The 13,505-nt window shown below is 42.3% G+C and overlaps 1 protein-coding gene across 1 annotated transcript in view; it reads left to right on the top strand.

Moving 5' to 3' along the window:
* Nucleotides 1-13,505, top strand: part of LOC141098032 (uncharacterized) — a 75,771-nt gene that overhangs the window by 59,489 nt on the left and 2,777 nt on the right. The window contains exons 4-5 of the mRNA XM_073585628.1: nt 8,058-8,166; nt 8,278-8,418. Coding sequence (XP_073441729.1) covers nt 8,058-8,166; nt 8,278-8,418 — 250 coding nt within the window. The remainder of the gene's footprint in view (nt 1-8,057; nt 8,167-8,277; nt 8,419-13,505) is intronic.

Raw genomic sequence — 13,505 nt, 5'->3', positions numbered from 1 at the left:
CCGCTGTATGGTGTGAAAAAATGCACGCTCAGTACCTCACCAAGACAAAAAAAAAAATTTGGATTGCTTTTAAAAAAGCAGTTTGCAGAGCAGTGGGAAAACAGCAATGCAGCTATCAGGAAGCCTTATAAGGCAGCCTAACAACCAGCACAGCTGATCCAGCAAAATATAGCCTCCACTTGCACTGCACACACAGTGACTGGTGTGTTGTACAGGCAAAATCGCTAGCAGCAGAAGCAGTTTTTGGTGTCTTCTTCCCTGCCTAATGCTCTCCCTACAGAATCATCATCATCATCAGCAGCAGCTCTCCCTATTCTGAGATCAGCATGAGTAACATGGCGGTCGGCGTGCACGCCCTTTTATACCCCCTGTGACGCCCCCCCAAAGCAAGCCAATCACTTGCATGCCCTTCTCAAAGATGCTGGTGACCCCTGCCTATGTCATCACGTTGCCCACAGTGTCCGTGGATCCTGATTGGCTGAAAAAGGGCGGAAAACAAACTTTTGAAACGCGACTTTGGCGCTAAAGTCACCGAGCTCGAGGCGACTTTTGAAATTTTTTGACCCGTTTCGCTCAACTCTAGTGGTCGCTTTACACTAGCGCTACATTTACATTTAGTGGTTAGCACTGCAGCCTTGCAGCGTTGGGGTCCTAGCTTCAAATCACACCAAGGACAACGTCTGCAAGGAGTTTGTATGTTCTCCCCGTATTTGTGTGGGTTTCCTCCAGTTTTCTCCCACACTCCAAACACATTCTGATAGGGAATGTAGATTGTGAGCACCATTGGGGACAGCGATGATAATATCTGTAAAGCACTGCAGAATAGGATAGCGCTATATAAGTAAAGCATACTAAAAATAATTTACCTACACTTGGTTTCTAAGGTAATGTGCACCATTCTGATGAAGGTGTAAAGGTCGGCCAGGGCCATATTCATGGCTGAGGACACTGGTGAACCTGAGCCCTGGCCTCCTTTCACAGACAGAGTACATTGCTTTTGTTGAACACTTGCCTCCAAATTCCTGGTGCTGCTGAGGGCCACCCTCCTTTTCCTTTTTTACACCTGGGAAGTTCAAGTCGAGTAATGTTGTGTTCCAACTATTTCAGCTGTTATAACCTGCTTCAAGTGTACCATGGCACCATGGGTGTTATAACCTGCTACAAGGGTACCATAGCACCATGGGAGTTATAACCTGTTACATAGATACCATGGCACCATGGGCATAGTGCCTAAACGTGGCCTTGCTAGCATTACGAGCCAGGAAATCACTCAGTAACAATTAAAGATGTCCACTATTAGCAGCAAAACAAACATAAAAAACATTATACTTCCCCTCCCAAACCAGTGCTGTTCATTGGATGTCGACAATGCATCTTTCTGCTACAGCATATATCACTTGTGCTGATTGGATGCAGCTGTCACATGACACTGATGATTGGTTGCAATGGTCACACAACATAAACATTGTCAAAATTAATGTGTACAGGTTGCAAGATTCAAGTGCAAGGTGTGCCGTAATAAAGTCTGAAACCTCAGAGTAACTTGGTTTAGTTTGTTACTGGTGAATTTTAATTATTACTATTAATATGAGGTTGTTTATGGTATTCTGCAACCACCAAGCCTTTTGCTTTTTGCAGCAAGTCAAGTAGCTCTGTCCATCCATATTGATGTGTAACCACCTAGCTCTGTGCCTAAAAATAAACGTATAACTACTAAACTATGTGCTTCAACCTTGATGTGTAACAACCAAGCTTTTTGCCCCAAAATAAAAGCTTTACCACTAAGCTCTGTGCCTTAATATTGAGATGTAACCACCCAGCTCTATGTCTCATCATTAAAGTGTAACCACCAAGCTAACTCTGTACCTCACTATTGAAGTGTACCCACCAAGCTCTGTGCCTCTAAATTAAAGTGTAACCACAAGTCTTTGTCCCTTAATATTCAAATGTAACCACCAAGTTTTGTGCCCCAATATTAAAGTATAACCGTCAAGCTCTGTGCCTCAATGTTGAAGTGTAACCATCATGCTCTGTGCCTCAGTAGTGTAACCTCCAAGCTCTGTGTCTCAAGATTGTAGTGTAAAAAACAAGCTCTTTGCCTCAATAATGAAATTTAACCACCAAGGTCTTTGCCCCATTAATAAAGGGTAACCTCCACGCTCTTTTCTTTATTATTGAAGTGTAACCACCAAGCTCTGTGCCTCAAATTTAAAGTGTAGCCAAAAATCTATATGCTTCAATATTGAAGTGTAAATACCAAGCTCTCTGCCTTAACATTTAAATGTAACCATCAAGCTCTGTGTCTCAAAACTGTAGTGTAACCACCAAACTCAAAACCTCATTATTGAAGTATAACCACCAAGCTCTGTGTCTCAAAATTAAAGTGTAGTCACAAATCTCTGTGCTTCATTATTTTAGTGTAACCACAGAACTTATAGATTGTTCCTGTTAGGTATTGTACCAGCTGTAGATGCTACTTTACACTTTTCTGGTGTTGACTTAAAGACCAAGTTCATCTTTTTGCATCCTCTGATATGCGTTCGAACATCTGAAATCTTTGAATCTCAAAGTCTGTGATTAATAAGCAAGAATGCATGTGCTGCACTTCTGATGATCGGTGGTTATCACAATGTACAGACATTACAGGATCAATTCACAAACCTACTTTTGAAGAATCATGAAGATGACACATCATCACACTAATCTGATTTAAACCATGTTTACGTGAACAAATGCAATATCTGATAGTAGACAGGGTGGAGTTTATGCAACTAGACCCGATACATATATACTGGGAATATTTTCTCTTTTTTTCATTTCAGAAACCAGACAATTCATCTCTTAACTTCCCATCAAAGTCTCTGTGAAAATGTGTTTGATGAAATATTGATTGTATGTTTGCAATGCAGGCACTGTCTCCGGAGGAAGCGCCGCCCTTTAATCTGCAGAGCCAATTGCTATGTCACATTAAGTCCTTCTGGGCACATGTGTTCTGCTCACTCGAGACTTGTCACCCAGAATGTGACAGTATAAACATAGGCGCAATCTGCTTCCACATCAAAAGATTTGAAAGTCGCAAGCTGGCTGTATAAATCATATTGGTTAAAATAAATGAAAAACATATTGAAATCTCTGACTACACCAGCAATAAATACATAGTCTTTATGTTTTCGCCTCGCACACTAATATGTGCAAATTTATATTTAAATTAGATTAATGCAGCTGCTAACATTTTTCATTTTTGCACCAAATTCAGTCTGACATATCGGCCTCTCAAAAAAATATATATAACAGGGCACAGAATGTGATTTTTTTTCTATGTGGAAATGAAAAGTCAAGCTCAAACAGTATTTTATTGTGAACGGTCGGTTAAACATTTAGCTCCTATACTACAGGATATATGCGCAATTCTTAGGGCTGCTGTAGGGCATGCTTGCAAATTTTTCCAGAACATTCTGGAGGCTTCCATCGAAAGGGAAAACTGTATCATCCAGGCCAATTTTTGCATTTGCCGCTAGGCAGCACCACGCCATTGTTGAGGGTGATGCTTGTTATCATCAATCCTATTTTATTCCTGAGACTTGTGGCTCTAGCTAATGCAGGGTTAATCTTGTTAGTTTGGTTTCTGTCTGCTGTCAGCTGTTCTTTATAAATCTCTGTGAGCCAGTTCCCAATGCCAATCAATAGATCTGCTATCCTGGTATATACTGCTGTACTGTGTTCCTAATTGTTGTAATTTTCCTATTCGGTGATCCGTTCCTTGGTTTGACTTTTGACTATACACTAGCTTCATGATTTTGTGCCTGATGTGACCTCCTGGATCTCTCCTGACTATCTGACTATCCTACTTGCAAATTTGCACCACTGAACAGAAGCTTACTCTGTGGCCCTTGACTAGGGACCCAAGTGTAAGTGCAGATGACTGTATATGAATTAAAGAGTGAAGACCACGGCAACCCCTGAGCTCTGGATAATGGAGTAGCTTGTGCCAAGCCTGTTGGTCGTAGACATTTTTGAGCTGCCAGGTGACTAGAAACAGTGCCTACGTGACTGAAACCTATGGAACGCTTGGAAAAATTGGCAAATCTCTTGGGCCCTAATCAAACTCTCTGGAAACTCAATGAATGATGCTGTGGGTTTAATATGTTCCAGAGCCTCAAAGGGATGAGAATTGGGACTTGAATGGGCAGACAATGGACAGATTATGGCCATGAAGACAGCATGGTCATTAAAAGGACATTTGTAGAAAATTTCCAATGAAATACGAACTGGATGTCAAGCAGAAAAAGATGTCAAGTTCTCAGGGTCTACTACTTCTATGATATTTCAAGTTAGGGTCTTGTTGTAGATGCAAAGTTGCAAGTAGATCCGAAACTAGCTTTAAATGGGTTATGCAACCTCAGGGTACAAGTCTGCAGTCCCTTTATGCGACTGCAGACTTGTGAATCCTCACATCGTGTGCAAGCTGTCCGGGTTCTCCGGTGCCGGCACCAGGAGTTGGCTAGCGCATGACTGCAAGTATGTGTTTTGCATATAAGCGGTCACGTGCCGACTAGGCATGCGTGGCCTCACTCCATACGATTGAATTTAGGGAGGCTAGACACTATATCTAGTCGGAATGTGGCAGATAGTATACAAATCGCGCTCTTGATGTCACATGCTCCCAGCGCCAGCACCAGAGAATTTTAACAGCACATGCACTGTACTCCAAGGCCAAGAAACCCCTTTAAACTGCAACCTTTGTGTGCAACAACACTTTGCTCTAATCCTTATCTTTGCTTGTGGAGTGGATTATAGACAGGCAATAAACTGGAATACCACTTTAACTCAAAAACATTGAATCATTGGTATTATATTTCAGATTATGCTCATAAAAATATTATAAATGCAGAAACTCTAACACCTCAATTATTAATGAACAGAATACAAATACACTTACCAAAAAAGCTATATTCCATTAAAGAAAAGTTAGATTGTAATGAACAGTATGATGGCTGCCGGTTCATCATGTGAATTTGTGCAGAGCTCTGAATACTTCTAATACTCAATAATAGCATGTATGGCTGTCAGGAGAACAGCTCCCCTGGAAATCAGAAAATCATTAGCTCGGAAATGTTTCTTTAAAGTTACCTGGAGAGTAAGTCAATGGCCCACTTTGTACTCTCCTGCATTGCATTTAAGGCTGATGATGGAATTTTTACATGATAAAAACAATACTCAATTTTGACATTCTGCTATGAGTAAAAGAGAGATAATGATACGGGGTCACTGACATATGCAATAGTCAGCAAAATCAGCATTCAAAGGGTTATTGTTAGAGTTGAGCAGATATGTTCGGAATCTGTCGCCGAATCTGAATTTGACAAATTGGTACCCTATTCGCGACAAATTTATATTTGATGATCGGTTCTGAACATATTCGGTTATGTCTACTCCCATTGACTCCAGTGACATCAGCTGTTTTTGGCGAATATTGAAAAAAACAACATTCACCACCGATCATAATCGGAACCGAAATTTGAAAAATTTGCTCAACTCTAGTTATTTTCAACTTAACAAATTATCATCTATCCAAATAACATTTGATATTTAATCACCATTATTGGGATTTACATCGATCTCAAGAAAGGGGCTCTGAAATGCCCCATAATGGAAAAATGGGCGCTCATGTGTGTCACCTGACGATTTATTGTTTATAGGTCTGCTGGAGAGAGGCGAGTGCTTTGCCCAGCTATATGATAACATGCAAATATGGTAATATCCCTTTGACACTAGTATTGAACATGTTGTTTTGTGTATACAGCACCTATGCATACGTATTTATTTCCTTCGTTACATACCACAAACAACCTTTGTCTGCAACCTGATGCCAGGGTCATACTTCATTTCATCCGCCCCTTTTCAACTATTTAAAGAGGAGTCATCACAAAATCAAAAGTATCTCGTGTATGCTTTTATTTTTTCCTGCTGATCCACTGAGTTTTATGTTTTTTGTTTTTTAACAATACGCCAAACAGTTCCAGAGATATAGGTGTTTTAATTCAGAGCTAATTGATATAGTTTTTATCAAGAGGGTGTGGCTAAAAATACTTTATGGGGGTGTGTCTTTAGACTGCTCTGCATTATTTTCCTGTGAGTCACGCCCCTCTGAGTAAAGATCATATAAATTAGCACTAAATAAAAGGCCTATATCTCTAGAACTGTATGGCGGATTAAAAAAAAAAAACAGCATGCATAGAAGAGAAGCAGGAAAAAATAAGGCTATATGCACACGGTGCGGATTCTGCTGCAGATACGCAGAGGATTTGACCCTGCGTATACGCAGCAGAACTGCATGTGGTGTACAGTACCATTGTAGCCTATGTAAAACAAAATCCACAGTGCACATGCTGCGTTTTTTTTCCACTCAGATTTGGTGCGGAATGAAAAAAGCAGCATGTCACTTCTTTTGTGCGGTTTTGCTGCAGTTTTCCACCTGCTCCATTCTAGAAATCCGCAGGTGGAAAACCGCACAAAACATGCAGTAAAACCGCACAAAAAATTCACTAAATCCGCAGGAAATATGCAGGTCATTTGACCTGCGGATTTAGTAAATTCTGCACTGAAAATTCCAAAGCAGAATACACACCGTGTGCACATAGCCTTAGTCTACAAACTGGCCACTTATGACCTGATGACAAATTCTATTTAAATCAGCTCCAATGACAATTCTAAGAATGAACACCATGTTTTGTATTGTAAAATAGACCTGATATGGCATGGTTTGCACAACAACTTCTTGGATTCTCTATTAAAGGGAATCTGTCACTTATTTTTTCGAGTATCAGCTGCCGGCACCGCCATCAGGGGCTTATTTACAGCATTCTGTAATGCTGTAGATAAGCTGTCGATGTAACCTGAAAGATAAGAAAAATGTGTTATATTATACTCACCCAGGGGTGGTCCAGGTCCGGTTTTGGTCCGATGGGTGTCGCGGTCCGGTCCGACGCCTCCCATCTTCTAACGGTGACGTCTTCTTTGCTTCCCATCGTGGCTCCTGCCCAGGTGCACTGCTCTGCCCTGTTGAGGACAGAGCAGAGTACTGCAGTGTGCAGGCGCTGGGAAAGGTCAGAGAGGTCTAGTGCCTGTGCACTGCATCCGGAAGGGTGATGAGTGGAAAACAGCATTTTTAATGTTTGAGGGTCTGTTTGAAAACCTTGTCATGCCTTTTGGATTATCTAATGCACCTGCTGTGTTTCAAAATTTTATGAATGATATTTTCTCTGATTGCATTGGAAGATATGTTGTGATTTACCTCAATGACATTCTAATTTTCTCGCCAGACTTGGACACTCACCAGGAACATGTCCGTGTTGTGGTACAGAGACTGAAGGAGAGCTCTCTGTTGCTACCAGAGAAATGTGTTTTTCTGTTCAGGAAATCTCTTTCTTGGGGTTAATATTGTCAGCAGAAGGGTTTGAGATGGACCCTGGGAAGGTGCAGGCCATAATTGATTGGGTTCAACCTCGTGATCTTAAGGCTTTGCAGCGTTTTCTGGGATTCGCCAACTAGTATAGAAAATTTATCAAGGGGATTTCACAGATTTCTAAGCCACTTACACTTACTGACTTTACACTTAAGGGGGCAAATCTCAAGGTTTGGTCGCCAGGTGCTATCAGGGCTTTTGAAAGATTAAAAGAGTGTTTTATGTCCGTACCCATTCTGATCCAACCTGATTTCCAAGAACCGTCTTTTGTGGAGGTGGATGCTTTAAAGATCGGAGTGGGGGCAGTCTTATCACAGGGGCCCTAAACTCTGACTAATCTGCGTCCATATACTTTTCTTTCTAAAAAATTTTCACCGGCGGAGAGAAATTATGATGTTGGAAATCGAGAGTTACTTGCTGTCAAATTGGCCTTTGATGAATGGAGGCATTTTTTGGAGGGGGCGGTTCATCCAGTATCAGTTATCACAGATCACAAGAGTTTAGCTTATGTTGAATCGGCTAAAAGGTTAACTTCTAGAGAGGCCAGATGGCTCTTGTTTTTCTCTTGGTTTAATTTTTATATTACTTTCAGGCCAGGGTCTAAAAATGTGAAAGCTAATGCTTTATCTTGTAGTCTAGATCCTATTTCTCCTCCAGAACCTCTGTCCTCCATTATTCCTCAGGGTATGGTGGTGTCTTTGGTAAACTAGGAATTGGAAGAGGAGATTTGTAAAGTCCAGTCGTTGGCTCCTTCCACTTCCACAGGGTCTAAATTATTTGTGCCTGTGTACCTAAGATTGTGGTTGTTACAGGAATTTCATGATTCCGATTTAAGTGGTCATGCTGGGGTTACTGCCACAAGGAAAGCCGTTGCAAGACTTTTTTGGAAGCCATCCATGCATTATGGTATTAAAGATTTTGTATCTGCTTGTGAAGTCTGCGCACACGCCAAAGTCAGTTATAGCCATCCGGCTGGGGAATTGCCTCCATTGCCTATTCCTGAAAGACCATGGAATCATTTGTCCATGGATTTCATTACAGATTTGCCTGTCTGATGGGAAGACTGGGTGGTAGTTGATCGATTCAGCAAAAAAGCTCATTTTTTTCCTTTGTCAGGATTACCTAATGCAGAGACACTATCCAGGTTGTTTATTTCTCATATTGTAAGGTTACATGGGATCCCTTTGAACATTTTATCTGATTGGGGAGTACAATTTGTCTCTAAATTTTGGAGTGCTCTTTGCAGTAAACTAGGGACTGACTTGTCTTTTTCATCTGCTTATCACCCTGAAACCAATGGTCACACTAAGAGGACAAATCAGTCTTTGGTGACAAATTTTAAGGTGCTTTGTGGCAGCTCGACAGGAGGACTGGTCTTCATTTTTACTTCTTGCTGAGTTTTCTTTCAACAGTTGTGTAAATTAAACTACCAGGACCTCTCCGTTCTTCTGTAATTATGGTTTTCATCCCCATTTTGGTGAATTTTCTAGGACCAGTTCTGAATGCCCTGAGGTGGATGTCACCATGTATAGGTTTGGGGATGTCTGGAGAGAGGTTCAAAAGAATATTGGGACTGCCCAGATTTGTGAAAAATGAAAGGCAGATAGAAGACGTTCAGTGGGTCCTGTTTGTAACATTGGGGATAAGGTTTGGTTGTCTTCTAGAAATTTTAAACTTAAATTGCCGTCAATGAAGTTGGGTCCAAATTTCATTGGTCCATATGAGATCTTGGAGGTGGTCAATTCTGTGGCATTTAGATTAATGCTTCCTCCATCCCTTCGCATCCTTAATGTATTCCACAAATCCCTATTAAAGGAGTATGTCCCTTCTGCATTGTCTCCCACATCCCCGCCTCCTCCGCTTTCAGTGGACAGCGGCCTGTAGTATGATTTTCAGAAGGTTCTGGATTCTTGGAGGGTCCGTAATTCCCTCCAGCACCTCATTCACTAGAGGGGATACGGACCAGAGGAGAGATCCTGGGTCCCTTGTAGAGATGTGAAGGCCAATCAGTTAGTTAGGGCCTTCCATCTAAAATTTCCTGGGAAGCCTGGGGGTCCAGTGGCCCCCTCTAAAAAAGGGGTACTGTCACGGTTCCACCCCTCAGTGTGTCTGGGATGCAGTTAATGACATCTCGGCCGTCCAATCTGGTATATGGGTGTGCTGAAGCTGTCAGTACTTTGATTGACAGCTTGGCCATCCAATCTGGTACAGGGGTGTACTGAGCTGTCAGTGTGTTGATTGACAGCTCGACTATCCAATCTGAGACTGTGAGGCATCGGCTGTCTCATGTTTTCATTATTCTAATTATTGGCCATGCTTCTTAACTGAGCTGTTTCCCTGGACACTGCCAGATGTACATTCATCTTGTGAAGTTTGTAACATAGCAACATAGTTATTAAGCTTGAAGTAAGACTTTAAGTCCATCTAGTTCAACCCATATCCTATCCTAACTTGCCCTAACATGTTGATCCAGAGGAAGGCAAAAAAAACCCATGTGGCAAACAGTAAGCTTCACTTTGGGGAAAAAAATTCCTTCCCGACTCCACATATGGCAATCAGACTAGCTCCCTGGATCAAAGCAGCATTAAGGAAACTAGTGTATATACCCTGTAATATTATACTTTTCAAGAAAGGCATCCAGTCCCTTCTTAAATTTTAGTAGGGAATCACTCATTACAACATCATATGGCAGAGAGTTCCATAGTCTCACTGCTCTTACAGTAAAGAATCCGCGTCTGTGAGTATGCTTAAACCTTCTTTCCTCCAGTCGTAGAGGATGCCCCCTTGTCCCCGTCACAGGTCTAAGAGTAAAAAGATCATTAGAAAGGTCTTTGTATTGTCCCCGCATATATTTATACATTGTAAAAAGATCACCCCTAAGCCTTCGATTCTCCAAACTAAATAACCCCAAGTGTAATAACCTGTCTTGGTATTGCAGACCCCCTAGTTCCCTAATAACCTTGGTTGCTCTTCTCTGCACCCGCTCCAGTTCAGCTATGTCTTTCTTATACACCGGAGACCAGAACTGTACACAGTATTCTAAGTGTGGTCGCACTAGTGACTTATATAGAGATAAAATTATGTTCTCCTCATGAGCATCTATGCCTCTTTTAATGCATCCCGTTATTTTATTTGCCTTTGCAGCAGCTGCCTGACACTGGCTACTAAATGTGAGTTTGTCGTCCACCCATACACCCAGATCTTTTTCAGTGACAGTTTTGCCCAGTGTTTTACAATTAAGCACATAATTATACATCTTGTTCGTTCTACCCAAGTGCATGACCTTACATTTATCCCCATTAAAGCTCATTTGCCATTTATCAGCCCAAGCTTCTTGTTTACACATATCCTCCTGTAATATAAAATTGTCCTCCCCTTTATTGATTACTCTGCAGAGTTTAGTGTCATCTGCACATATTGAAATTCTACTCTCTATGCCCCCTACAAGATCATTAATAAATATGTTAAAAAGAAGCGGGCCCAAAACTGACCCCTGTGGTACCCCACTGCTAACCGTGACCCAGTCCGAGTGTGCTCCATCAATAACCACCCTTTGTTTCCTATCCCTGAGCCAGCTCTTAACCCACCTACATATATTTTCCCCTATCCCCATTGTTCTCATTTTATGTATCAACCTTTTGTGTGGCACAATATCAAAAGCTTTTGAAAAGTCCATGTACACCACGTCCACTACATTCCCTTGGTCCAGTCCTGAACTTACCTCTTCATAAAAGCTTATCAGATTCGTCTGACAGGAACGGTCCCTTGTAAACCCATGTTGATATTGGGTCATGAGGTTATTTTTCTCCAGATACTCCAGTATAGTATCTCTTAGAAAACCCTCCAGGATTTTACCCACAGTTGAGGCTAAACTTACTGGCCTATAATTACCAAGTTCAGTTTTTGTCCCCTTTTTGAATATTGGCACCACATTTGCTATACGCCAGTCCTGTGGTACAGACCCTGTTATTATGGAATCTTTAAAGATTAAAAATAATGGTCTATCTATAACTGTGCTTAATTCCTGCAGTACTCGGGGGTGTATCCCATCCGGGCCCGGGGATTTGCCAATTTTAGTGATTTTTAGACGCCGCCATACTTCCTGCTGGGTTAAGCAGGTGACATTTAATGGAGAATTTTTATCCCTGATCATGTTATCCGTCATGGGATTTTCTTGTGTAAATACTGTTTAAAAAAAGTCATTTAGCATATTGGCTTTTTCCTCAACCACCATTTCACCCACACTATTTTTAAGGGGGCCAACACTATCATTTTTTAGCTTCTTACTATTTATGTAGTTGTGCTGTGCTTTCCTGTTGGAGTGCCCCGAGTGCGTAAGCGCGACGCAGGGCCTTGGGGTACTTGGTACCGGGCCCGTTGACTTCAATGGGGGACGGTGTCACGGTGGCGGTGACCCGGTCCGTGGCCCTGGGGCGTCCATTAAATAATAAAATAGAGGGGAAAATTGTTTGTGATGTTGTTAGATGTCGTAAACCTGAAGATAAAGTTTATAGATGATTAAATACGTGACGCCACCTGTGGTATTCTGGTCAGAGGTGACCAGCGCTGCAGTGTTGTTCCCCTGAGACTGTTGATGTGGCACAGCTGAGGTGAAAATAGCTCTCCACAGGTAGAGCAATAGTCCCAGGGCAAAGATGTTTGGTTAATAGTTAAGATGGCTGTGAACATTGGGGTGCAGAGAAATGAGAGGAGGACACAGAGAGGTGCAGTTTCTTTACCTTTTACTGGCAATTGATTGCAATCCGGAGTACCACATACAGGTGATGGCTTGAGTCCGGCTCGCCTGGAGGCATTCAGTGGATCCACCTTGCCAGGTGGGGGTTTAGGACCTTCCTTCTGCACTTTGTGTGTGGGTCTCTGCTGTTTATAACTAAGCTGTGACCCTCAATTGCGTAATGATTTCACTAACCTGTATGGCTGTTAGCGTGAGCCTATTCCACGGGTACCGTCCTTTTCACCCCCAGCCCCGGGCTCCTTATCTGCTGCCGTGCCCTCAGGTGTTCAATGTCGCACAGGAATTTATAATCCCCTGTACGTTCAGATTCGGCTATCAGGGCATACAGCTCCTGTCAGACTAGGACTCTGGCGTCCTCTCTCTCTATTAGCGCTTCACTCTGGGGTCTGCAATAGGCAGTTCTCAGCTTCCCCAGAGCCTCTTCTCTCTGCTATTGTCCTTCCCCTCCTGTCAGATGAGCTCTCCATCTCTAACTGACTGGATCTTCCAGAAAGATCTTTTTACCTCACGTTTAACAGTCTTGTCATTTTCTCTCTGCTCACAGCTGCTCTCGTTTCCATGACAACTCCCTCAGCTCACTTCTAGCTGACTCATCAACCCCCTCTGCTGGCCAGAATTTATAAGACAGCTCCCTTTTCTGACCTGCAACAGGAAGTGTGATTTAATCTATGTTACCTGGCATGGGGGTCCCCTTTCTGCCTCCAAGCATGACTTCACCTCTTAAAGGGAGGCAATGTCACTGTGACAACCGGACTCTGGGGTGTCACACTGTGCCTTGAGTTCTCTATGCTTGATCTGTTGCCCAAACATGGACTTCATTCTGACCATCCATTTGTTTAACCTCTTCAGCTCTGATCCATTATCCTCCTGGTACACTGACCTCAGAACGTAAACCTGACTACGCTTTTCTCTCTTCATTCTGCTTATGACGTACCCTCCTGGCTTCTGACCTTGGACTCCTTGACCATTCTGACTCATGGCTTAGCCGTGAGAAGTGATTAGCATCACAAATCACAGGTGTGTACGGTGTTAAACAAGGGTCAATGTGCGTACTCTTACCAGTCTGTGGCTGCGCAGTAAGTTGTGGTACTCTATGTTTTATATTCTATGACACTTTTCAATCATACTTGGCAGTAACTTTGTTAGCAATTTTTATAACAGTAGCTATTCATTGGGAATGGGCCACACTGGCTATGAGTGGCTCCTCCAAAGCACCAATCCGCCTTCGATAGCAATGACGATTTCACCGGTTCACCGGCTGTCTTTCTTTGGACAATTTTTGGT

Source organism: Dendrobates tinctorius, unplaced genomic scaffold, assembly GCF_039654945.1.
Source record: "Dendrobates tinctorius isolate UK_male_01 unplaced genomic scaffold, ASM3965494v1 ptg000086l, whole genome shotgun sequence".
Lineage (NCBI taxonomy): Eukaryota > Metazoa > Chordata > Amphibia > Anura > Dendrobatidae > Dendrobates > Dendrobates tinctorius.
This window is presented reverse-complemented; position numbering and strand designations above follow the sequence as displayed.